General features: G+C 36.0%; 1 protein-coding gene across 9 annotated transcripts in view; it reads right to left on the bottom strand.

Moving 5' to 3' along the window:
• Positions 1–26,983, bottom strand: part of ANKIB1 (ankyrin repeat and IBR domain containing 1) — a 238,505-nt gene that overhangs the window by 87,002 nt on the left and 124,520 nt on the right. For all 9 annotated transcript variants that reach the window (XM_049093408.1, XM_025471404.3, XM_025471406.3 and 6 more), the window contains one exon: positions 1,000–1,278. In XM_049093408.1, the coding sequence (XP_048949365.1) occupies positions 1,000–1,187 (188 nt within the window). In that variant the 5' untranslated portion in view covers positions 1,188–1,278. The remainder of the gene's footprint in view (positions 1–999; positions 1,279–26,983) is intronic.

Genomic DNA, 26,983 nt, shown 5'->3' with positions numbered 1-26,983 from the left:
GCAGAGGGAGAAGCAGGCTCCATGCAGAGAGCCCGACGTGGGACTCGATCCAGGGTCTCCAGGATCACGCCCTGGGCTGCAGGCGGCACTAAACCGCTGCGCCACTGGAGCTGCCCTGTTTTGCTTTTAGAAGAAGTCTTTTCAAGTAAATGAACCCCATTAAAAGGAAGGAAACTCGGGATCCCTGGGTGGCGCAGCAGTTTGGCGCCTGCCTTTGGCCCAGGGCGCGATCCTGGAGATCCGGGATCGAATCCCACGTCGGGCTCCCGGTGCGTGGAGCCTGCTTCTCCCTCTGCCTGTGTCTCTGCCTCTCTCTCTCTCTCTCTCTCTCTCTCTCTGTGTGACTATCATAAATAAATAAAGAAAAAAATATTTAAAAAAAAAAAAAGGAAGGAAACTCAAATCTGATTATGACTAGATAAGGCAAATGCATGTTTTTTCAATTCAAACTAGCTAATTAGAGCTGAAAACTTTGATGTAGGCACCATTCCCTGCAATTTTTTCATAGCTGGTAAGTACTTTTCTGGAATTGAAATGCTGTAAATTAAACACTAAACTATTACCAAGATATCATACTATGAAACATACCGAGGATCAAAATATATTTATAGCCACAAGAATATGTGAACCAACCTATTAAAACTTTGTCTAATTTAGGCATAATTTTAAAAATTTTACTTAATAACTTAGCATAATCAGTTTTAGAAAGTTTAATTCACTAGGGTGCCTGGGTGGCACAGTCAGTTAAGCATCCAACTCTTGGTTTCAGCTGAGGTCTTGATCTCAGGGTTGTGAGCTAGGGCCCCATGTTGGGAGAGCCCCATGTTGGGACAGGCTCTACTCTACCGTTGCTTGCTTGCTTGTGTTCGTGCTCTCTAAAATAAATAAATCTTTTAAAAAAAGTTTAATCCACTATAATACCATATAACATGCATATTTTCAAAGATCAAGGTCTTTTTTTTCCTTTCACGAATTTAATTGGTTTACAGTAATACTTACCCCAGTATTCTATTCATTCCATGTCTAGCAGCATAGTGTAATGGAGTATTGTGCTGGTAGGGCTCCCCATAAGATGTATTTGGATCAAGAGATTCTTTCAATTGAGGGTTGTTTTCATAAATTTGGCAGGCCAGGTTTTCGTCACCATTGATGAGTGCTTTACGGAATTTGGTGGTTGTATTTCCCATGTTTTCTTCTGTTTTTTTCTGATAGGCAGTGGCACTTTTTTCCTTCCCCCTTCAGCCACTTCTTGAATGTTTCTGCAACATGTTTCACATTCTAATGGAAGAAAAACATTATATTGTAAAACATCAACTATAAAGCAGTATCCTAAATAAACACAGGAATACTAATAAGACCTAGGAAGCATACATAAGGGAACAAACTAAATTACATTTTACTAAGTTTATCTTAATAGACCAAAAAAACTCAAAATTTTAACACTGCCCAAATTAACTTCTTGTTAAACTGTAACATTTACCCACACAGAGACTCTTAAGGTTTCACAGGCTGTACTTTGTACTATGAAAGTTACCTACATATATGAGCCTTTCAATTTTCCTTTTCACACGGGCAGGAAATAACTTGACTGAATTTCATGGTTGAATACACTTAAATCTCTGTCTAAATTATGCATAAAATAGATTCAACCAATTTGTGAGAGAGTGAAAAACCTAGGAAATTTTGCTCATATGTGAACTTCAGAATAGGTGTTAAGTTACAGTAAAAAAACTCCAACAGTCCTTGGCCAGTATGTTCAATGTATGCTAATTTTGCTCCATTCCAATAAATGTTTCTGAATCTACTCTTGAATTATGATAAAAATTAGTGATAAAGGAAATAACATATGTGAAGGCAGGTATGAAATGAAAGGACTATTCAAGGAATGGTAAGTACAGATGGAGTTCAGGATCTCTAATGTTGAACTAACAGAAGATAGAACTGAAAATAAATAGGGGCCAACTAAGAAACTCATACTTTAATGTGTAAAGAATCGATAATTAAAGGCTTTTATGCATGGCAGTGAATAATTATTTTATGCTTTAGAAAATTAATGACTGGGACAGCATAGAAAACAGAATGGAGAGAGAAAAAGAGACAGAATAAGAATCAATCCATCATGTTACCCAATGTTACCTAGTGGCAGTGGCAGGCTGGGCATTAAAACAGAACTTTAAGAATACAGTTGAAAAAAAAAAAAGAATACAGTTGAAAATAATATATACCTGTTCAACACAAGTTTTGTACAGGGTAGTAATAGTTTGAACAGAATACAAATTAACAGACTGAAAAACAAATGAGTTTTGTTTGTTTTTTTAAGTTTCCTATCAAACAGAGGTTCTCATCCTTCCTTGGCTTGATTAACCTGGAGAACTTCAAGAGTCCCATTAGCCAAGCTATACTCCAGAGTAATTAAATCAGTTTCTAAGGGGTGGCACAAGGGCACTGGTACTTCAACTACTTGAGCGATTTCAATGTGCACACACCACTGTATAATAAACTCGTAACTCCCTCTAGCCAAGTGATTATATCTGAGTATGGAGATGAAGATGAACAGGCAGGGTAAGACATCTGCTAAACCTATTTTAGTGATAGGTGTTAACTACTGACTTTCTAAAGCAGTGTATTTTCTGGCCCACATCTATATTTAATGAGGTCACCATTTGAGTGTTTTAAGGCCTCTTTGTTATTGACATTTTTACCTTAAATATGCAAATACCTATGTATAATAGAATGAGTAAAGACAGACAAAAGATAACTGAAAGAACTACAGTTGGCATTTTGTCAAATAACCACCCTATTTATAATGTATGTAAGTATGTGTTTTATGCATAATATACACAGTATAAATATGTATATACATACATTGGATCACTACATAATTTAAATTTTTAAAAATTTTTCAGAGGGTTGCTAAAATCTGTAGACTAAAGTACTATTCCTTTATCATTTCATCTAGAATGAGAGAAGATCCCTCATTCTGACAGTCTTACACTTATCATAATATACTGAAGACTTAAGCAAGTGCTCTATAAGAAAAGTAAATTCTATCCAAGATGTGAAAAAAGAAATATCTAATAAAGCAATGATATCTTGGGGTATTTATTTAAAATAACAAGATACTTAAAAAAAACCAATAATACTCTAAATGTGCTGTCACTCATGGTGAAAAGCATAATGGCATCTAGAAACCTTTTTGTGGTTCTCAGTTATTTTCAAGTCTGTTTCATTTTTAAAATTTGAGTTCAATAAGCCTGAAAATCAGCAGGAAATGCATCATTTAAAAATCATAGCTCCATTCTCTCAGATGATCCTTACAAGTCTCACCTAGAAATTTGCCAGATGTGTCCTTTAACTTTTTCATAACCACAGCTAGTATAACCTGAGGTGACTGTTCCCTCTTTGTTTGAATCAAACTGGTAAGTAATATTTCCCCAACTTTAAGATAAATTAATATACAGAGCTTCATGAGGCAGGTGAAGGACAAGCAAAGGGGTGAAAACAATTCCTTATTTGGGGCTTTTAAGTTTTACAGGAAAAGTGGGAAACTATAGTACTTGATAAGTTATTTAATGAAAAAAGTAAGAAAAATGTAGCCTGTCAATGGACTCTAGAAAGCATTCCTTAATTTCTGATTAACTTTTAATTATGAAGAGTTCTATAACTCTTGCTTTAAATCTTTGTCTTTTAACTTCCCTTTTCACAGGTTAATAATCTGAAAAAAATTTCAAGTGCACCCAAATTAATAAACTACTCCCAGAAATCTTTTATAGAATATGAAGTTCTTCAGAAATAACATGCTCTTAACTTCTCTGTTTTAGAAGTTCTCTGTACTTCAGAATTTACAGAAGTAAATTATTTTTAAAGTCATAATCATAGATTGAAGTTATTGACCTAAATGATATCATTGGTTCCCATTCGTCATCTATCTAGAAGAAAACTTGTTTTTTTTTTTTAAAGAAAACTTGTTATACACATCAACCATCTACTTCTAATTCATCCTTCTGCAACTGTCTGCACTACTGATAAGAATAGCAATTATAAATCTACAACTAAACATCTCTTAGCCAGAAGAAACAAGTAGTAAGTTCATTCAAACAGTAAGTCCCAACCCCATTCCACTGTAGGTTGAAATCCAAGAACTGTGTTCATTCTCTAATTCAACAAGCACTATTAATCTTTAGTTATTTTCATTCATCACTATGCATCAGAATAACCTGGAGAGGTGATTTCATCTGGTCTAAGGACCAGAAAGGGAATCTTAAAAAGCCTCCCACTTGATTACAACATGCAGGTTAGAGTTGAGGACCACAGATTAGTTTTGAAATTGCAATTCCAAAGGTACTGGCACACAGTGTGATCGCAAGGAAAAGTGTTGGAGTTGGAAAGACTTGTGCTCAAATTCTGTTTTTATGTTAGCAAGTAACTTTTGTTTTCTTGTCTGTAAACCAGCAGTATCAATATCTTTCTTCAGTTGACAAATTATGTATGAACAAAAAAAATCATTGAACCTATGGGGTTTATATTCTAGTGGGAGTAGAAAGATAAACAGTGTAAGGATGTGATTTTATTCTACATGCAACAATGAGCCATTACATGTTTTAAGCTACATCTTTCAGGCTTTAGCATTTTTAGAAAAATGCATTCATAGTTTATTGATATTGATATATGAATCAATAGTTTGATCATTTTTATTGCTGACTAGTATTCCATTGCATGGGTGTACCACTGTTTACCTACTCACATATTAAAAGACAGGTTGGTTATTTCCAGGTTTTGACAACTGTTAATAAAGCTATCATAACATTCACATACAAGTTTTATGTGGATGTATGCTTTAATTTCTCTTGGGCAAATGTCCAGGAATGGAATTGCTGGGATATGTAAGTCATTTGTTTAACTTCATTAAGAAGCTACTAAACTGCTTTCCAGAGCAGATGTACCAATTCATTCCTATCTGCCATGTATGAGAGTTACAGTTGCTCTGTATCTCAGTCAACATCTGGAATTATCAGTTTGTTGGGAGTTTTCTTCCCTTTTTATCCCTTATGGTAGCCATCCTAATGGATGTACTGTGGTACCACATAATGGTTTTAATATTAATATTAAAGATATTTCTTAGATATTTCCTAACGATTAATGATATGGATCACGCTTTGATATACTTACTTGCCACGAGTGTATCTTGATTGTATATCTAAAATGTCTCAACAGTCTTTTTTTAAGATTTATTTATTTATTTATTAATGAGAGAAAGAGAGAGAGAGAGAGAGGCAGAGACACAGGCAGAGGGAGAGGCCGGCTCCATGCAGGGAGCCTGCCATGGGACTCAATCCCGGGTCTCCAGGATCACGCCCTGGGCTGAAGGCGGCGCTAAACTGCTGAGCCACCCGGGGCCGCCCTAAAATGTCTCAACAGTTTTTAAGATGGATTACTGTTGAATTTGAGTTCCTTATATATTCTGTAAAAAAAAAAGTCTTGTGATAAATGTGATTTGCAAATATTTCTTCTAGTCTGTAGCTTCACTTAACTCGATCCCAGGGCTGAAGGCAGCACTAAACCACTGAGCCACCGGGGCTTCCCTATCCACAGAAATTAAATCAAAATGAATTAAAGAGGGCATCCACCACCCCCTTTGTGGCTCAGCAGTTTAGCACCACCTTCAGTCCAGGGTGTGATCCTGGAGACCTGGGATCGAGTCCCACATCCGGCTCCCTGCATGGAGCCTGATTCTCCCTCTGCCTGTGTCTCTGCCTCTCTCTCTCTGTGTCTCTCATGAATAAATAAATAAAATCTTTAAAAAAAATGGGTTAAAGATGTGAATGTAAAACCTGAAAACCATAAAGCTCCTAGAAAAAAACAGGTGGCAAGTTCCTCGATATCACTCTTAACGATGATTTTTGGCATAGACACCAAAAGCAAGGCAACAAAAGCAAAAATAAACAAGTGGGATATCAAACTAAACAGCTTCTACACAACAAAGGAAACCATCAACAAAATGAAAAGGCAACCTACAAAATGGAAAGAAAATATTTGCAAATCATTTATCTGATAAGGGGCTAACATCCAAAATATATAAAGAATTCAATCAACTCAGTAACAAAAAGCAATCCATTCAAAGATGAACAGAGGATCTGGACATTTTTCCAAAGACATACAGATATATGGTCAACAGGTACATGAAAAGATGGGTCAGCATCACTAATCATCATGAAAATACAAATAAAAAACATAAGGCGTCATCACCTTAGATGTTAGAATGGCTATTATAAAAAAGACAAGAAATAAAAAGTGTTGGTGAGGATGTGAAGAAAGGAAGCCCCTTGATTGTGTTGGTGGGAATGCAAATTGATGTAGCCACTAGGGAAACCACTAAGGTGGCTCCTCAAAAATTAAAAATAGAACTACTGTATGATCCAGCAATTCTGGGTATTTATCCAAAAGAAAACAAATACACTAACTTGAAAAGATTCATGCATTCATGCAGCACTACTTACAATAACCAAAATATGAAAACAACCAAGTATCCACTAATGGATGAATACATAAGGAAAATGACATATATGACATATATATATAAATATATACGTAAGTATATATATGTGTGTGTGTGTGTGTGTGTGTGTATATATATACTGGAATATTATTCAGCCATATAAAAAAATGAAGTCTTGCCATTTGTGACAAATGGTTGGACCTTAAGGGCATTATGCTAAGTTTAATAAGTCAGAGAAAGATACTGTATGATCTCACTTATATGTGAAATCTTAAAAATCAACGAACCAAACAAAAACACAGCTCATAGGTATAGACAACAGACTGGTGATTGTCAAGGGCAGGGTATAGGGGATAGGCAAAATGAGTGAAGGGAATCAAAAGGTACAAACTTCCAGTTATAAAATAAGTAAGTCATGGGGATGTAATGTACATCACTAAGTTAGCAATACTGTATTGTATATTTGAAAATTGGTATGAGAGCAAATCTTAAAAAGTTCTCATCGTAAGAAGAGAAACTTTGTATGTATGGTGATGGATGTAATTAATTAGACTTACTGTGGTGATCAAATACTGATTCATTATGCTGTACACCTAAAACTAATATAATTTTGTATATCAGTAATACTTCAGTTAAAAAAATAGTTGACTATATTTGTGTGCATCCAATTCTGGACTCTATATTCTGTTTCATTTTTCTGTGTGTCTATTCTTTCAGCAATACTGTATTATCTTGATTACCAGAAGAACTGACATCTTAACAATATTGAGTGTCCTGATCCATGCACATGATATTTCTGTCAATTTATTTATGTCTGGGACACCTGGGTGGCTCAATGGTTTCAGCGTCTGTCTTTGGCTCAGGGCGTGACCCCAGAGTAGAGGGATTGAGTCCCACATCAGGCTCCCTGCATGGAGCCTGCTTCTCCCTCTGCCTCTCTGTCTCTCATGAATAAATAAATAAAATCTTAAAAAAAATTTATTTATGTCTACTCTGTCTTTTCAGTGTTTTGTAAATTGGTTGCATCATACAAATGGCATACGTATTTTGTTAAATATATACATATTTATTTTGGGGGAGTGCTATTATGAATGGTACTATAAAATTTTTTAAGTTCCTATTGTTCATTTCTAGTATATAGAAATACAACTGAATTCATATATTAGACCTTGTAAACTATAAATTTGCTAAATTAATCTATTCTAGGAGTTTTTTGGTAGATATTTTGTCTAAAGTAGGCTCAATGTCTTCTATGAAGAGGGGAAGTTTTATATCTTCCTTTAACACCTACTTGCCTTTTCTTTTTCTTGTTTTATCATACCGGGTAGATTGATTTTTTTAGTGAAAGTTAGGAAAAACAGAATTATTTGTATAGAGTATATAAATATCTCAGGGAAGATATTTAATAATCACAAAGTGAAAAGTGGCAATTTTACAATGAAGAAACATGGGAAATACCACCTTAACCAAGGGATTAAGATTAATACCACCAATAACATATTGACATCATTTCCCCTGACTTAGTACACTAAAAAAAGCACATTACTACTGTAGTATTCTTGTGAAAAAGTGCATAACGTCGACCTAAATATACGAAAGTATCAGATAAACTCAAATTGAGTGACATTCTACAAAGTAACCGGCCAGCACTCTTCAAAAGTGTCAAGGCCACAAAACATGAGAAGTGACTGTACAAATATTCACAGATTAGGGGAGATTTAAGGAAATGTGAGAACTAAATGCCACATGACATCAGAGATTGAATTCTAGAACAGAAAACAAAGTCATAAATGGAAAACTGGTAAAAACCAAATAAAGTATATAATAGGTTAATATTTATTTCACCAATGTTAATTTCTTAGTTTTGATAATTATACTATGATTATACAAGATGTTTACATTACATCAAGCTGGGTGAAGTGTAGGCAGGAAGTCCCTGTCCTACTTTTTTTTTTTTTTTTGAAGATTTATTTGAGAGAGAGAGAGCAAGCAGAGGGAGAGGGAGACAAGTAGACTCCTCCCTGCCGAGTGAGGGTTCCAATGTGGGGCTTGATCCCAGGATCCTGAGATCATGACCTGAGCCTAAATCTAGTCATATGCTTAATCAACTGAGCCACCCAGGTGCCCCCTCTGTCTTATTTTTGCAACATTTCTGTAAGTCTAAGATTGGTTTAAAATAAAAAAGTGAAAAAAAAATTCTCCTAGCTACTGTGTTGAGAACACAGGAAGGCACAGATAGAAATAGGGAGACTAATCTGGAGGATACTAGAGTAATCTAGTTAACGAATTACAGTTTCATATGCGAGGATGGTACAAATTGAGGTGATGAAAAGTATTTGCATTATAGATATATTTTGAATAGTATTTCCTGAAAGAAACCTTTAAAGAGTGTAAACAGGGCAGTGTGGGTTATTAATTATCCAATAAAATAACAAAAGGAATAAAATAGGAACAATGTCCTGAATTCCCAAATCCTTGAAAACCCATTCCCCACTAGGAAATGAGTAGAAAGGACACTCTAAGAAAATCAATGCTATTTATTACTAATTTTGGTACCAAACTTCTAATCCTTATGCAGTCTCTTAACCCAGAGTATTTAGCTATGCTATATGTAAAACACAAGGTCCACTGGCTGCTCTAGCCTAGATTTCTCTGATGGTGAGAAGAGACAGAGAAAGAAAGGAAAAAAAGGTTAAGACTAGCTGCCTAAATTCATTACATTCCTGCCACTTTGTACCAAAATGTACAAACCCTAGGGGCCCAACTATATCTTTAAAGATTCTATGCTGTCAAAACATTTCTTTTAGAGGGGAATAAGGAAAAAAGCATGTCTTGCTCTCTTCTAGAGCTTAAGGTATAGAGTTAGTTAGCTTCGGTGATACAGGGTTAAGGATGTGATCAGAGAAGTATGTAGGCAAAGGGGCAGTGGTAGTCAAGTCTTTTGGATTTACCTTCTATAAAATCTTCAATGGTTTCCTACAAATAACAGATTATACTCAAATTCTTAGGAAGAGCATAACTAAGGCTGTACCATAAAAGTGCTTTTAAAAACAATGAGTTGGGGATTTGCATAAGGAAAAAAGCTGAGGTAAGGCTTAATAGCTAGGTAGGACCAGACCCTTAGATTCATGTCCTAAATCTGGCTTCAGCTTTCAACTTAATTTTAGATCATCACAGTTCTTAATGGTATTTCCCACTTCTGAAATGATAGAAGGATTTTATGTGATACCAGTATGATAATTATTTTGACTTTAAACTTGGCCAGTGTAATTCAGTGTTATGTATATATCCCGTTTGTTCTGACAGACTGATTAAATGCAATGGGGTGTAGTGAATTGAAAAAGCTTTTAAGCTAGACAGACCTAGGATCTTGACAAGTCTGTTAATGACAACATCCATTTTGTTAAGAAAATGATATTTATTTCTGAGGGCCATTGTAAAGATTAAATGTAATAATGTACATAAAGTTCCATAACTCATAAGGAATAATTGATACAACATATCCTTTATTCCACTATAAAGCACACCATAAAGAATACCTTATATTTTTCTATATGAAGAATGTTTGTAGTACTGAATTTTTACTAATTAAACTAATAAAATCACAGAAATAGAAAGGACTACATTTAAATCCTATCAGAGTACACTCCCTAGATTTAACCATAAGAGCTTTAATGGCTTGTAAGTAAATGCTTTCCACATTAGATAACCTAAAAAGCCTATCCTGACATTGACCATAAGATGATCATTGAAATCCTATATGAAATGTATTTGTATCTTTCATACTTCATATGTTAGATTATCATGGGCATTTAATGAGATACAGGTTGTCCCAAAAGATGATGCCAGTAAAACACGATTATTAAAAATTAACATGACTTAAGGTTCTCCTTTTATTCTTTTAAGAACTGGGATGGCAAAGATTGGAGAACTGCCATTAAAAAAAAAAGTCCATGCAGATTTTAGCAACTAGCAGTAAGAATAGAACGTACTGCAGTAAAAGGAAACTGCCATAGTTCCTTAGGACATTGACTTGAGATAAAAAGGCTGAATTTGATCGACCAAATGACACAATAAAGAAGGCCTTCAGAAATATGTCAAGCTAGTGAAAAGCTACTATGGAATCCTACATCTTCCTGTAAGGTTACTACTCACAGCAGCAGCTGGTCTCTAAGCACCCTTCACTCCTCAACATATATTCCTTGATCTTAATCCTATTACTACCACGATCGTACCAATCTCGGCCTTGCTACTAACTTATTATGTGGCCTTATCTATAAATGACGTCAGTTCTCATTTTCTCCCTGTTCAAATGGACTGTTAAGGCCCTGTGTTATTCTGGCCTCAGCTGTTCTCTCTCTTCCCTAGCTCCTGCTTCTTTTCCCCTTAGGGTGTTGCTCTATTTGCACACTGTCTGCCTTCTAGTTTTTCCTACAAGCATGCTCTGGCCTTGGGCCCTGTTCACTTGCTCTTCTCTTAGCTGGAAATGATCTTCCTCAAAGAGCCCTTTCTTGGCCACTTTTTAATACTTTATCCCCGATCATCTTTCCTTCATAAAATGTATGTAATGATAAAATAATGATTTATTTCTTTTCTCTCTCCTCCACTAAAACAATTTCCGTGAAGGCAGCCTTTGTTTGTTTCACTATCATATCCAGCCCCAGGAGTAGTATCAGGCATTTGTTGAATGGATAACTGAGTATATATATGTGTGTATGTAGGGTTCCTAAGCTCCCTTTTCAATTCTGGTATGTTATGATTAACTTAAGGGCTTGTGGAATTAGTGAACATCTCAGATGTTCAGGTCTGAGCCTGAGGTCTAAACAGTCCTTTCGGTTCCAATTTTTTTTAAAGTAATCTCTATGCCCAACATGGGGCTTTAGCTCATGACCTGGAGATCAAGTCACATGCTCTGCCAACTAAACCACCCACGTGCCCCTTTTGGTTCCAATTTTTGATGACTGGCTTGCTTTAATGGATCTTTTAAAATTTCCAAATGTAACACACACATCCTAACACACAGCTACACATATGCACAAATTGACAAATATCACTTAATTCAAGGATCAATGTATACTATGCGTGAAACACAATACACAGACAATATTTCCTAGCCTGGAATATTAGTCCCTATACAGTTTAATCCCAACTTACTTTGATAACTTCAACTTAACCATATTCCTTTCCAGAAATCCTATATACTCTGGCTATAGACTGTTTATTCTTCTCTGAGATACATGTAAGCTTCTGTGCCTTTGTCCTCACTGGTCTGTTAACTTGGAAGGTATGGATTCTCCTTCATACTTGCCAAATACCTCATCCTTCACAGCTGCCAAATGTCTTATCTTTGAAGTCCAACTCAAGTATCACCTCTTCTCTGGAGTCTTTCTTGATCTCTCAGGGAATTCTTGTTCACTCCACCATAGTGATCATCACTGTAGTCTACTTACTTTACCTGTTTGTCCTCTAAATTTAATCAACTATAGGCTTCAAAGGCCTTAATCATGTGTTTGCTTTCTCCTTATTGCTAAGGACCTATTCCTGTGCCTGGCACAAATGTTTATCCAATTGGATGTTAACAAGGCACCACAACTAAGAAGGCTTTCTAACCTTTACTGGCAGACTTGATTGGGTAGTTCCTCCTTCCGACTGTTCACAAGTTGGTTTCCTTATATTTCTACCTATACCAAACTTCTTCTTTAAAGGACCAGACACTAGATATTTTAGGCTTTGTGATTCATGTGATCTTTGTTGCAACTACTCAATTCTGCTGTTGTAGCTTGAAAGCCACAGGCAATACATAATAGAACAGGTATGGTTGTGTTCTAATAAAAGTTCATTTAAAAAAACAGACAGGAAGGTTTGGTCTATGGGTTGTAGGTTTGTCAACTGCTGATTTGATGGAAGGAATACAGCATAGAACAATTGGGTTGGAATTCCGTATTTACTATTCCCTAGTTTCTAGCACAAATCCCTTAATTTCTATATATCTTAATTTCCTCATCTATAAAATAGGCATAAGGTCACCTACCCTGCAGGATTGTCATGATTATCTATATATAATACAGTGCCTGTTGCATGGTAGGTACTCAATAAATTTTTTTTTTTTAAAAGAGCTATTTTAGAGAGAGAGAGGGTGAAGGAGGGAGAAGAGAGAGAGACTTCTCAAGAAGACTTCCTGCTGAGAGCAGAGCCCAAAGTGGGGGCTCAATCCCACGATCCTGGGTACTCAATAAATTTTATCTCCCTTCCTCTATCAGGATCTGTAAGCCATTTGTAAAGATTCAGCTGCTGCCTTTACTCAATACTCATTCTTTTTAACAGTGAAAACTCAAGAAAAACGTCACCAACTCTATGTTCTATACCAGGAATGATATATAACTGGTAGTCTAGACTTTATCATTTATCAGGTGTCTGTTGGCAAGTTTAAAAACTGTGTTTTTTCAACTACCTTTTGAACCAAGGTTAATTCTATTTTTATTACATTCATAGGTCAGTGCCAATATTAATAAAGGTCTCTCCTATGTAACTGCACTTACAAGTACTAAGTGAAAGGGATTTAGAATTGAGTACAAAGCTAGAAAACAGAATCTCACACTGGAAATCATTGCAAATGTGCATACACACATATATACCCCTATCTTTGGCAGGACACAAGAGGTCTTAAGTCTTGAAATGTTGCTTAAAATGAAGTCTGGTTTAAGAGCTTGAATTGCATATTATGTCAAAGTCAAACGTGGCTTTACCCTTGGTAGCTTCCCAGAAGTTCATGAATACCTCTAGTTTACGTGAAAACTTAGGAGTGTTAGACAGTAGTAGTATGAAAATGTTCTGAGTGGAGAAGAATCTTTCAACAAAGAAGGCAACTTCTCTGTAATAGGCATTCCTGAATTAAAAATTCATTTTGATTTATTACAGTATCTTAATACGGCAGCATTCAAAACACAAAAACCACAAAGGTATTATCACCATAGTACTGAAAAATCTCTATGTGGCAATTTGGCTGCCTGAGGTTTCTCAGTTAACCAAGGAAAAGGAGATAATCCAATACACTCTGGCTGCTCTTGGATATCGTTTATGTCCATATAGCTTTCAGTGTGGAAAAGGATGCTGCAGTCAGAAAAGGAAGACATGAACACTGCTGCCAAGGGCAGCACCTGACTGCCTCTTTTTGCCAAACTAGCCGGTGAACACTGAAAACAGTGTGAGATCCACAAGTGGAAAATTGTCCAAACCTGAGACGTAACTACTCTATAAGACATTACTCCTCCTTTTCTATTTCCTATTAAAACATAATTATCTGTAATGATCACAGAACTCAGAAGTCTCCACATGAGTAAATTTTTCAGAGAGCTGAAATTTTTCTTAGGTAATATTCCATTTTCGTATACTTGACTTTCCAACTATTTAAAATGTTAATGTGATATTCTCTAACTTCCCCTTCACAACTACTTTTTGTACTTTGAATTCAGAATTTTACATAGTGCTGAAAAATAAACATAATTTCACACAGTGCTGAAAAATAAACATTTCAGTCTCTGATGCTATAATACTGTCAGCAGATAGCTTAATTTCAGCAACTTTGGCATCTCTGATTATTCAGCAGTGTGAGGGATGAAGGTTGCCTAAGAAATCTGAAAATGAAAAAAAAAAAAGAAATCTGAAAATGACAAACCCATCCCCATTAAAGTTGGCTCAACTGATCCTCTGGTTGCTTCTGTCTCTATTGGCTAAATAGGGGTGGGTGTGAGGTGTGTGGGCATGGAAAGGGAGGAAGAGGAGTATTTCCTAGGTGACACCTTTTTAAAAAAAATTAAAAAAATTTAATTAAGGTATAGTTAACATACAATGTTATTATTAGTTTCAGGTATACAACACAGTGAATGACAAATTCTATAAATTAAGCTTGCTCATCATAAGTCACCATACAAGTTATTACCATATAAATGACTGTTATTTCCTATGCTGTGCTTTTCACTCCTATGACTTATATATTTTTAACTAGAAGTTTGTACCTCTTAATATACCACCTATTTTGCCTATCCTTCCCACCCTCTCTCCTCTGGCAACCACCACTTTGTTCTCTGCATTTATGACTTGTCTCTGCTTTTGTTTTATAAATTCCATAATACAAGTGAAATCATATGGTATTTGTCTTTCTCTGATTTATTTCACTTAGCATCATACCCTCTAGGTCCATCCATGTTGCAAACAGCAAGGTTTCATTCTTTTTTATGGCTGAATAATATTTCTGTGTGTGTGAGAGAGAAAAAAAGAGAGAGAGGGAGGGAGATATTACATACTCTTTACTCATTTGTCTATCAATGGACACGTATTGTTTCCATATCTACTGTCTATTATAAATAATGCTGCAATAAACATAGGGGTGCATATTATCTTTTTGAATTAGTTTTTGTTTTCTTTGGGTAAATACCCAGTAGTGAAATTACTGGATCATATGGTATCTCTATTTTTAATTTTTTGAGGAACCTCCATACTGCTTCGCACAGTGGTTGCATTTATTTACATTCCCACCAGTGTACGAGGGTTCCTTTTTATCCACATCCTTGACACTTGTTATTTCTTGTTTTTTTTTTTTTTGAGACATGTCTCTTTTTCTTTCTTGCAGGATGGAGGCTAAAGGGCCTAAATATATTCCCAAAGGTAAGCTTTGTATAGCCTAAAAATGTCAAAAATTTGTACTGTTCTCTTCTACAAATGAGAGGAAAAATGGTTACATCAGCTCTCAGGACTGGAGCAAAGCTTTAGATAAACCTAAAGGAGGAAAATGGCAGAGAAGGGCGGGGCTTTCCAACAGTTTCTTTAACCTAGCTGCTGCAGCAGCAACTGAATCCTCTGGCACTTCCGGATATGCCCCTAGCTCAACACACACACACACACACACACACACACACACACACCCCTATAATGTTAACTATGTAAATGATAAATTTACTTCTAGTAATGTTTAAATAAATTAATGAGACAAGAGGTAAATTTTCACAAAGTATCTTTGTATTTTGTAGCTATTATATCTGGATGTAGGATAATATTGATGTATATATCATATGCTTGTAATTTCACATATGCCAGAGAGATCATCTCAATTGGGAAAAGCTGCAAAGAAAAAATGGTAATGGAACAAAATTTCCTTGCTTTTCTGCTGCTGCTGAGCAAATCAAAATTTAAACTCTTTGAATATTAGGAACAGACTAAATCTCCATAACTAATGATTTTGCCTATTGGAAACTTTGCAGAAAAGACAACATAAAAAGAAAAGCAATCTTTAGATGTAGGTAAAATTTTGGAGTTTTAAAAAGCAATTTTTACTTGCTAATGAGCTCTTGAAATGAAATTTCTGGGCAGCCTGGGTGGCTCAGTAGCTTAGCGACGCCTTTGGCCCGGGGCGTGGTCCTGGGGACCTGGGATCAAATCCTGCATCAGGCTCCCTACATGGAGCCTGCTTCTCCCTCTGTCTGTGTCTCTGCCTCTCTGTCTCTCTCTGTGTCTGTGATGACTAAATAAAATCTTAAAAAAATAAAAGAAATGAAATTTCTGATCCGTAGATGCTGATGATTTTTTAGACTGATGTACATATTTTTGAATGGGTCAATTTGGACTCTAAGATTGATAGGATTAAAAGGCTAATAAAAAAGCCTTGCTTCTTGCTTGGATTTGGAACACAGCTATTGGGCCTTGTAGAGTCTTACCTTTGTAAAAGACTAGCTACTAGCATTTTTGGAATTCTGAATTCACAGGCCCTAATTGCTTGAGCCTGACCCTAGCTAAAACCTGAAGCTGTCAGATATGGGTTGCTTTAGCCTCAGCATAAGCTCCACTGAACTAAAAGCAAGCAGAGGCTCAATGAACAGAATTCAGATTTTAGGAGTGCTGCAGATTTAGGACACCATTCTGTGGGGCCCTAAACTATGAAAACATCAATGGATGCCAGCTGGATTGTCTGGGTCATATCCACATGCCCACAATAAACGTTATTCTCTGATGGGACCATCTAAAATTAGGCTACTAATCGGCTCTATATTTCTGATGCAGAAGCTAATTGCATTCCTGACTTGCAATTCCTGCCAAAAGCTGCAAGATGGAGGAGGAGACATCACAAGGTGATGTGATCATCACTACTCAGTACTGACAGACTGGATTCAAGACTTTCTCTGGGGGATGGCCCACTGCTGTTGACTTGTGTTCAGGCTTTCAGTTAGTTATAATTTACAACAGTGGACTAATAGCCTGATTCTAATTCCATCACCTTTCTCCTAGTAGACATCCCTCAGTGAGGCACTCTGATTATTAGATACACAGCTGTCCAGAAAAGGGGATTGGTCTTTTCTAGGTTGCTCACTAGAAATTTAGCCAGGCCAAAAGAGAGGAAAAGCTGTATCATCCCATTTTGAAAAATTCTGAATAGTAAGGATTTATTCCTGACCAATTCCTGAGCATGTCTTTCTGGTCATATTATAAAAAAATATTTTTCTATGAAAATGCTTTTGTCTTTCTTGTAGCCAATCTTTGTGCATAAAAGACTGGGTGAGAACAGGGAATAATTTAATAAACATAAAGTTAAGATTGTTAAGTGAGACACTGATTTTATAACAAAAGAGAGAAAACAAAAATATGGCATCTGGGGAAGCATGGGAAAGAGTATCAATGATCTTTGTCTCTAGGAACTATTCTCGGAGGTGTTCCCTTCCTGAAAGAGGTTGCCTTTCCAAAAGGCTGTGAGCATTTTGAATTCAAAATGACTGCTGAGCTATGATCACACCTGACAGTCCTGACTACAAGCCAGTGAACTTATAGCCCTATTTCCCATACTTTCCATGTAGAATATTTCTAGATGTGGCCCATACTTATCAGGCAGATAAACTGATGTCACGATCAAACAAATCTGTTTGGAACTGTCTGCTTTCAGGCAGTCCTGAGACCAAATAATGGACTGGATGGGGAACCCGAGGGTGGGAGCCCAGAGTAGGCAGTCACATTAGTGGCTCTGTTAACCTGTATTGCCTGAAAATGTCCTGGCTCTTAAAAACAGTGAATTCTTTGTTTCCAGGGGTATTACATATGGCCTCTAGAAATGTATTTCTTTGTGTGTATGCTGGCTATTGAGGACATTGCTTCAGTCCTAGAAGGCATCTAGGTCACCTTCAACTTATCAGTCAGATTTGTGTGTCTTAAATGATGCCTTGGGCTAGATAAAAAAGAAACTTAAATACAAAAACTTAAGGAGAACCCATTTGGCTTTCTAAGATAGACTTTTCTGGTTAATTACATTTACCAATTAGAGGTTCAGCCTAATTTCTGAACAACTTAAAGGCATAGGTATCAAGATGCCATCACTAAAGTGATGGACTGTGTAGAAATAGTTAACGTAGCAGGCTTGAGACTCCTGTCCTTAGAAAAAGCCTGCTTACAAGGAATAGCCCTTTGCAGGTGTCTGGAAACTTAGAATTAATGAGCATTCACACCACTGTCTAACTGATAGGAGTGGTTCAATGTGCCTAAATTGTTTCTATAAACACTGAAGTATATGCTAAATACCTTTTCTTCTGGGAGTCTGGAATTTTGGTATATGCTAGGCAAAAGGTACCAATGTGACCAGTCTTCAGTAACACCTTGGGCACTGAGTCTCTAGTGAGCTTTCTTAACAGACAACATTTCACACATGTCACAATTTGATCCTGGAGGAATAGGTGCCTTCTGTTTCACTCCATAAAGAGAGGACTCTTGAAAGCTTGCCCCATGCATCTTTCCCTTCGCTGATTTTCTTCAAATTTTTTTGCTATAACCAAACTTTTTTTCTTAAGATTTTATTTACTTATTCATGAGAGATGGAGAGAGAGGCAGAGACACAGGCAGAGGGAGAAGCAGGCTCCATGCAGGGAGCTCGACATGGGACTCGATCCGGGGTCTCCAGGATCAGGCCCTGGACTGAAGGTGGCGCTAAACCGCTGAGCCACCCAGGCTGCTCAGAACAGGTACTTTTCAATATCATACTGGAGGTTCTAGCTAATGCAAATAAGACAAGATAAGGAAATAAACAGTATATAGATTGTGAAGAAAGAAATAAAATCATCTTTCTTCATAGATGGCATGATCATTTATGCAGAAAATCCAAAAAATGGACCAAAAAACTACTGGAACTAATAAGCAATTATAGCAAGGTTGCAATACAAGGTTAATATACAAAAGTCAATTGCTGGGGCACGTTGGCGGCTGAGTCAATTGAGCATCCTACTCTTGATTTCAGCTTAGGTTATGACCCATTTCAGCTTAGGTCATGATCTCAGGGTCATGAGATTCCTGCATCGGGCTCTGCATGGAGCTGAGCTTAAGATTCTCTCTCTCCCTCTTCCATGTGTGTGCCCACAATCTCTCTCTCTCTCTCTCACTCTCAGAAAAAATTCAATTGCTTTCCTATATGCCAGCAACGAATGAGTGAAATTTGAAATAAAAAATACTACTTGGGGATCCCTGGGTGGCTCTGTGGTTTAGCATCTGCCTTTGGCCCAGGGTGCGGTCCTGGAGTCCCGGGAGCAAGTCTGGCGTCGGGCTCCCAGCATGGAGCCTGTTTCTCCCTCTGCCTGTGTCTCTGCCTCTTTCTCTCTCTCTCTCTCTGTCATGAACAAATAAATAAATAAATCTTTAAAAAAATTAATGAAAAAAAATACTACTTATATAATCATCCAAATATATGAAATACTTAGAGATAAATCTAAAAATATATAAAGGTTTGGGCAGCCCGGGTGGCTCAGCAGTTTAGCGCCGTCTTCAGCCCAGGCGTGATCCTGGAGACCCAGGACGAAGTCCCAAAGTCGGGCTCCCTGTACGGAGCCTGCTTCTCCCTCTGCCTGTGTCTCTGCCTCTCTCTCTCTCTCTGTCTCTCAAGAATAAATAAAATATTAAAAAATATATATATATAGGGGATCCCTGGGTGGCACAGCGGTTTGGCGCCTACCTTTGGCCCAGGGTGCGATCCTGGATACCCGGGATCGAATCCCACATCGGGCTCCCGGTGCATGGAGCCTGCTTCTCCCTCTGCCTGTGTCTCTGCCTCTCTCTCTCTCTCTCTCTATGACTATCATAAATAAATAAAAATTAAAAAAATATATTAAAAAAATATATATATATACAAGATTTACATGAGGAAAACTACAAAACTGATTAATGAAATCAAAGAAAAAACTTAAAATGATGAAATATTTCATATTAATGGATAGGAAGACTCAGTATTGTCAAGATGTCAGTTCTTTCCTATAAGATTCGATCCAGTCCCAATAAAAATTCCAGCAACTTATTCCTGGAATTCGACAAAATGATTCTAAAGTTTATATGGAGAGGAAAAAGACCGGAGTCTGAAGGAGAAGAACAAAGTTGGAGGACTGATACTACCCAACTTCAAGATTTACTAGGGAGCTACAGTAATCAAGACAGTGTAACAAGAGACAAATCAACAGAACAAAACAACTCCAAAGAGACCCACATAAGTATAGTCAAATGATCTTTGAAAAAGACAATACAATGGAGCAAAGATAGTCTTTTCAACAAATCATGCTGGAACTACTGGACATCTATATGCAAAAAAATGAATCTAGACAAAGACCTTATACCCTTCACAAAAATCAACTGAAAATGGATCACTGACTTAAATGTAAAACTCAAAATTATAAAACTCCTAGAAGTTAGCATAGGAGAAAACCTAGATGAACTCAGGTATAGTGGTGATTTTTTATTTTTAAAAATTTTTTTAAGATTTTACTTATTTATATGAGAGAGAGAAAGAGAGCAGGGGGAGGGGCAGAAGAAGAGGGAAAGGGACAGGGAGAAGCAGACACCCTGCTGAGCAGACAGCTGGATGCTGGGCTAGATCCCAGGATGTTGAGATAATGACCTGAGCCAAAGTCATTATCTCAAGTCATCGACTTACCCAGGTGCCCCATAGTGATGATTTCTTAGATATGATCCCAAAGGTACAATCTATGAAAGAAATAATGAATAAGCTGGACTTCATTAAAATTAAAATCTTCTCTGTGAAAGACAAAGTCAAGAAAATGAGAAGACAAGCCACAGACTAGGAGAAAATAGTTGCAAAAGATATATCTGATAAAGGACTACTATCCAAAGCATGTAAATAACTCTTAAATATCCGCAAAAAAAATTCTGCTTTAAAGAAATGGGCTAATGATCTTAAGAGCCACCTCACCAAAAAAGATATATAGATGGTAAATAAGCACATTAGAAGATAATGTACATGATATGTCATGAAAAAATGCAAATTAAAGTAACCCTGATGTACCACTATGTACCTATTAGAATGGCCAAAATCTGGAATACTGACAGTATCTAATGCTGGCAAGTATATGGAACAACATAAATATCATTCATTGCTGGGAAGAATGCAAAATAGTACATTCTGCAAGACAGTTCGGTGGTTTCTTACAAAACTACACAAATGCTTACCACGTGATCTAGTAATCACAATCCTTAGTACCCACACAAAAAGCTGTACACAGATGTTTATAGCAGCTTTACTCATAATTACCAAAACCTAGGGGCAAACAAGATGCCCTTCAACAGATGAATGGATAAACTGTAGTACTCCAGACAATGGAATATTATTCAGCACTAAAAAGAAATGAGCATTAAGCCATAAAAACACACAGAGGAACCTTAAGTGCACATTACTAAGTGAAAGAACCAATCTGAAAAGGCTACAAACTGTACAATTTCAATTATATATTACTCTGGAAAATGCAAAACCTAAAGAGATAAAGATAAATGGTTGCCAAGGGTTGAGGCAAGACAGGGATGAATAGGTGGACCACAGAGAATTTTTAAGGCACTGAAAATACTCTGTATATTATAATGATGGATATATATATCATTATACATTTGTCCAAATCCATAAAATGCACAACACCAAGAGTTAAACCCTAAGGTAACTATGGACATTATTACATTTTAATGTAGATTCATCAAATGTAACAAATATACCACTTTGGTAAGTAACGTTGATAATGGGGAAAGTCTTGTAAGTTGGTAAGGGAGCTATATGGGAAATCTCTGTACCTTCCTTTCAATTTTGCTGTGAACCTAAAAAACTCTAAGAAATTAAATTAAATCTTAAAAAAAAAAACCCAAAAACGCAACTTGAATCCTAATTTTTGTGTTAATCTCTCCGCATTTGTTTCCCGGACCGTATGATGGGCATGAGTTATTGTATAAGTACTTAGCACAATGTCTAAAATAGAAGGCATTTAAGAAAAAGAAATATATGCTCCTTGTGCCTGCTTTTTTTTTTTTTACCAGAAAATTTTTCTGCCTTTTGGTTAATAACTTTAGGACAGTTGAAAGAGCTCAAAATCTGACCACTAGACAAATGATGAATGACTGTTCCAACCCAAGTTGTGCAATTCGTGTCTGATCATTACGTCCTTCTAATTCACTTTAAGCAGTCTTAGAAACTAGTTACTTAAACTAAACTGAATACATATGTGCATTAAAATAAGGCAAACAAAATTATCCAAAAAAAATATGCCAGGGATACATCAAAATTTAAAACAGGACAAATTTGTGTTAGACCTTTTACATCCACTAAGTTAAGGAATCTGAGTAACATTACATGAGATTTCTGTAATATATAGGGAACTCCTAGAACTATCAGTCCAAACCCATGTTTGCTGTTAGCATGTTTGTGTGATATGGTTTATACTCAAGAGGTATTTTACTTCACTTGAAAATGTTTGAATAAAATTAATTTTAAAGAAAAATGGACATACTTATGCAGAAAGAACAACCAACATGCTTTATATTCAATATTGTTAAAAAGGTTGGTCCTCATTTGTCAAGATACTCTAATTTAAATTCAGTGTGTTCTGCCTACTAGAACTTCCAGACTAAGGAGAAGTAAATTGTTTTATGCAAACTAATATTCTCTCATATTTTCCTATTAAAAGATTAAATTCATGAAGGTCATGATAATTCTTACAATTAACACTGTCACTAATTTAAGAAAGTTCTAAGAAAACCTAAAAAGATCTGAAATAATAACACTGAAAAATACTCGAGTATGGTACCTAAAATCTATGACTTTAAACAGTATATACTAAATATACATCACTACTAAGGAAATTATACTATCAACTAAAGGAGTTTTCTAACTTCTCTTTTTAAAAAGGTATTTATTTATTTATTTATTTATTTATTTATTTATTTATTTGAGAAAGAAAGCACATGCATAAGTGAGTGTGGCAGAAAGGGACACAAGGAGAGAGAGAGAGAGAGAGAGAGAGAGGAATCTTAAGCACACTTTGTGCTGAGCTCAGAGTCGGATATGGGACTGGATCTCACCATCCTGAGATTTCAACTTGAGCTGAAACCAAGAGTTGGATGCTTTACTTTTGAAACTGAGTGTATGCGAATGTTAAAAATTTAATCAAATTTCCATTTTAGGAGTTTTAAATTATGATAATTTTTTAAAGTAGATTCCATGCCCATGGAGCCCAACACAGAGCTTAATTAAACACATGACCCTGAGATTAAGACCTGAGCTGAAATCAAGAGCTGGATACTTAACTGACAGCCACCCAGGTGCCTCAAATTATGGTAAAATTTCAGATAAACATCCAATTTCTGTATACTGGAAGGTTATTATCATTATACCTACTAAACAGGACAATAATAAGAGAAGTAGAAGGAACAAAAGAAGGGACAGAGCCAATTTCCTGCTAATGTATAGTCTTTTTATTCACAATAAGGTATTTGAAGATCATCCTCAGGGAGAAGGAATGAGTGACTGATTAACCTCTAATGTCACAATACTACTTTAATAGTCTAGTGAGAAAGAAACACAGGGAGTAGAAATGCTTGGTTCTTTACTTGATAACTGAGGTAAATAAAAACATCCATTGTTTTTCTATTCCCAAAACATCGCTCAATAACAAAAAGCTAAACAATCCAATTAAAAAACACGGCAGAGGAACTAAATAGACATTACTCTAAAGAGGACATCAAAATGGTCAATAAACACATTAAGGATGTTCAAACATCACTAATCATCAGGGACATACAAATTAAAACCACAATGAGGTATCACCCCAAACCTGTTAGAATGGCTATCAAGAAGACAAAAGACAACAGATGCTGATGAGGATGTGGTGAAAGGCAACCCTTATACATAGCCAGTGGGAATAGTAAATAGTAAATAGTAAATTAAATAGTAAATAATCACAGCATTATTCACAAAAGCCAAGATACAGAAGCAAACCAAATGCCTATCAATGGATAAATGGATAAAAAAGATGTGTTACATATACATAATGGAATATTACTCAGCCACGAGAAAAGATATCCTCCCATACACAACAACATGGATGGATCTTGAGTACATTATGCTAAGAGAGATAAGTCAGACAGAAAAAAAACAAGTACTGTAGGATACCATTTATATGTGGAATCAAAAAATCTTTTAAAAAGGGTGTATAATAGTAGTTACAGGACTAAGGGATAAGAATTATGGTGCTTAAGGGTACAAACCTATAATAAGGAACCGATAAGCCACAGAGATCTATGACATGATATAATGAATATAAACAATGATACTATAATTATGTAATATAATAAATATCACTACATTGGTAATCATATTACAATATATAAATGTATCAAAGTAACATGTTGCTGGGGTGCCTGGGTGACTCAGTTGATTAAGTGTCTGACTCTTGATTTCAGCTCGGGTCACAATCTCAGAATTGTAGGAATGACCCCGCTTCAGGCTCCATGCTCAATGTGGAGTCCGCTTGTCCCTCTCCCTCTGCTCCTTCCTCTCCTCTCCTCTCTTTCAAATAAATGAATAAAATCTTAAAAAAGAAAAAAAAAAGATGCTGTACACTTTAAACAGTGTTAACATGTCAAATTAATTCATAAATAAATAAATAAATGCCATGAGAAGAGGGAGAAAAAGAAATGTACCAAATTGAGGTGATTATTTGTTAAATATGATAGTCACATTTTTTTCCTTGACATAATCTTAGTAATATACTTCATACAAAATAAAAATTACAAATACTAAACTTCAAAAGATAAAACAAAAACAAATTATTAGCAGCAAGCAATTGGAAAAAAAGAATTTTAAATTCTGTTTACATTTAGGGATGCCTGGGTGGTTCAGTTGTTGAGCATCTGCCTTTGGCTCAGGTCGTGATCCTGGGTTCTGGGGATCAAGCCCCGCATCGGGCCCCCTGCAAGGAGCCTGCTTCTCCCTCTACGTCTCTGCCTCTCTCTCTCTGTGTCTCTCATGAATAAATAAATAAAATCTTTTTTAAAAAATTCTATTTACATTTAATGTCAAAAATATACTTAAGAATAAATGTAATACAGGATCCCTGGGTGGCTCAGCGGTTTAGCGGCTGCCTTTGGCCCAGGGCGTGACCCTGGAGTCCCGGGATCGAGTCCCACGTCCGGCTCCCGGCATGGAGCCTGCTTCTCCCTCCTCCTGTGTCTCTGCCTCTCTCTCTCTCATAAATAAATCTTAAAAAAAAAGAATAAATGTAATACAGGATGTGAAAGACTTCTGTGCTGAAATAAGTATTGTTGGGATTAAAGACCTAAAAATATGGAGAGAGAAACCATGTTCATAGACTGGAAGACTAAATATAGAAGTGTGAAATCCCAGAATATCATAAGCAATCTTGAAAAAGGAAACAAATTAGAAAATTTTATCACCTGACTTCAAGACCTACTTAAGATGGTGAGGTACTGGCATAAGGTTCAACAAATAGATCAATGTAAAAGAATAAAGTGCTCTGAAATAGATTTACACTTAAAAAGCACTATGATTTTCAACAAGGGTGCCAAGACAATGCGATGTGAAAACGTTAAGTCCTTTCATTGAATGATGCTGGAATAATGGACAACCATATGGAAAAAACTGAACCTTGACCTTTACTTCAGAACATATACAAAAATTGGGGCACCTGGGTGGTTCAGTGGTTGAGCATCTGCCTTTGGCTCAGGTCATGATCCCAGGGTCCTGGGATCAAGTCCTGCATCAGGTTCCCCACAGAGAGCCTGCTTCTCCCCCTGTCTATGTCTCTGCCTTTCTCTCCATGTCTCTCATAAATAAATACATAAAATCTTAAAAAAAAAAAAAAAAAAAAAAAAACATACAGAAAACCTAAATCAAGACTGGATTCTAGTCTTCTAAGTGTAAAAGCTAAACTCACAAGTTTACTATCTGGAATGTATAAAGAACTTTTACATACTGGTAAGAACAAAATGCAAAAGGATATACTGATAATTGTATTATTGTCCTTAATTATTCATTGCCCTCTCTCTGTAAAGATTATACTTCCCTGCCCATTTACAACACCTTTGGCTATTTATCTTGCTTTGAAATGTATGTAGAAATGAAGCATGACATTTCCGAACCAAAGTTTTAAGAGCCATTTTGTGGTTCGACCATTGCTCTTTTACTCATTGTCACAAGACCCAGGCAGGAAACTTCTTCAGCTTGGGTCCCAGAATATCTGAAGCAGATATGCAGCTGACAGGTTTAAGTGAATGAAAAAAGAAATGTTTCTTGTTATAACTCCCTTAAACTTTGTAGTCATTTGTTGCTATGGAATAATTAAGCTAATTATTATAGGAACTAACAGGCAATTGACAGAGGAGTGAACCCCAAAAACCTAAAATGTGGCTTTAAACAGATAAGGGCTTATTTTTATCAATGTAATTATAAATCCAGAAGGCGATAACTCAGAATTCTTATATAAGTTACACAATGTCTTCAATGTCCTGAGTGCTTCCTCCTATTTTTAGACTCTGTCATTCTTAGCATGCTGTTTTCACCCATGTGGTCATAAAATGGCTGCCACAGCCCTAGACTGCAAGCTTGGTGTCTTATATTAGCCACAATTGGATCACATAGCTACTTCTAATTGCATGGAGAGCTAGGAATAGAGTATTGACCTTTTAATTTTTCCACAGTTGACAGAAGAAGAAAAAAAAGATTAAAAAATAAAGGTTGGTCAGCATACATACAATGCCTGTTACAGATGCCATTTCTGGTTATTAGATTAGTAGAAGAGTCTGGAAACACAAGTTGGAATGCTTAAACATTGCTGGTGGGAAGTGTAATTTGGAAAATGATTTTATAATTTTATAATATTTATTCATGTTGAAGAGAAGTATATTGTAGGCCAAGGAATTATATATATATATATATATATATATATATAGTCATCTGTATATGACTATAATTTTCTATATTTAAATGAGGTACAAGCGGGCCAACTTATTTAATATAAAGCTAAAATATCAGAACATATGTATTATGAGTAGTTTTGTGAAACTTTTATTTCAAATAAATACATAAATACACATACAAATTTGTGTTGCCTGCATGCCTGTGTTTGTGTATACTTAAATCATAATACATAAAATTATTTACTGTAGGTTGTGTTACAAAAAATG

This window comes from Canis lupus, chromosome 14 (genome assembly GCF_003254725.2).
Source record: "Canis lupus dingo isolate Sandy chromosome 14, ASM325472v2, whole genome shotgun sequence".
Lineage (NCBI taxonomy): Eukaryota > Metazoa > Chordata > Mammalia > Carnivora > Canidae > Canis > Canis lupus.
The sequence above is the reverse complement of the archived record's forward strand: the minus strand, read 5'-3'. Positions and strand labels throughout refer to the sequence as shown.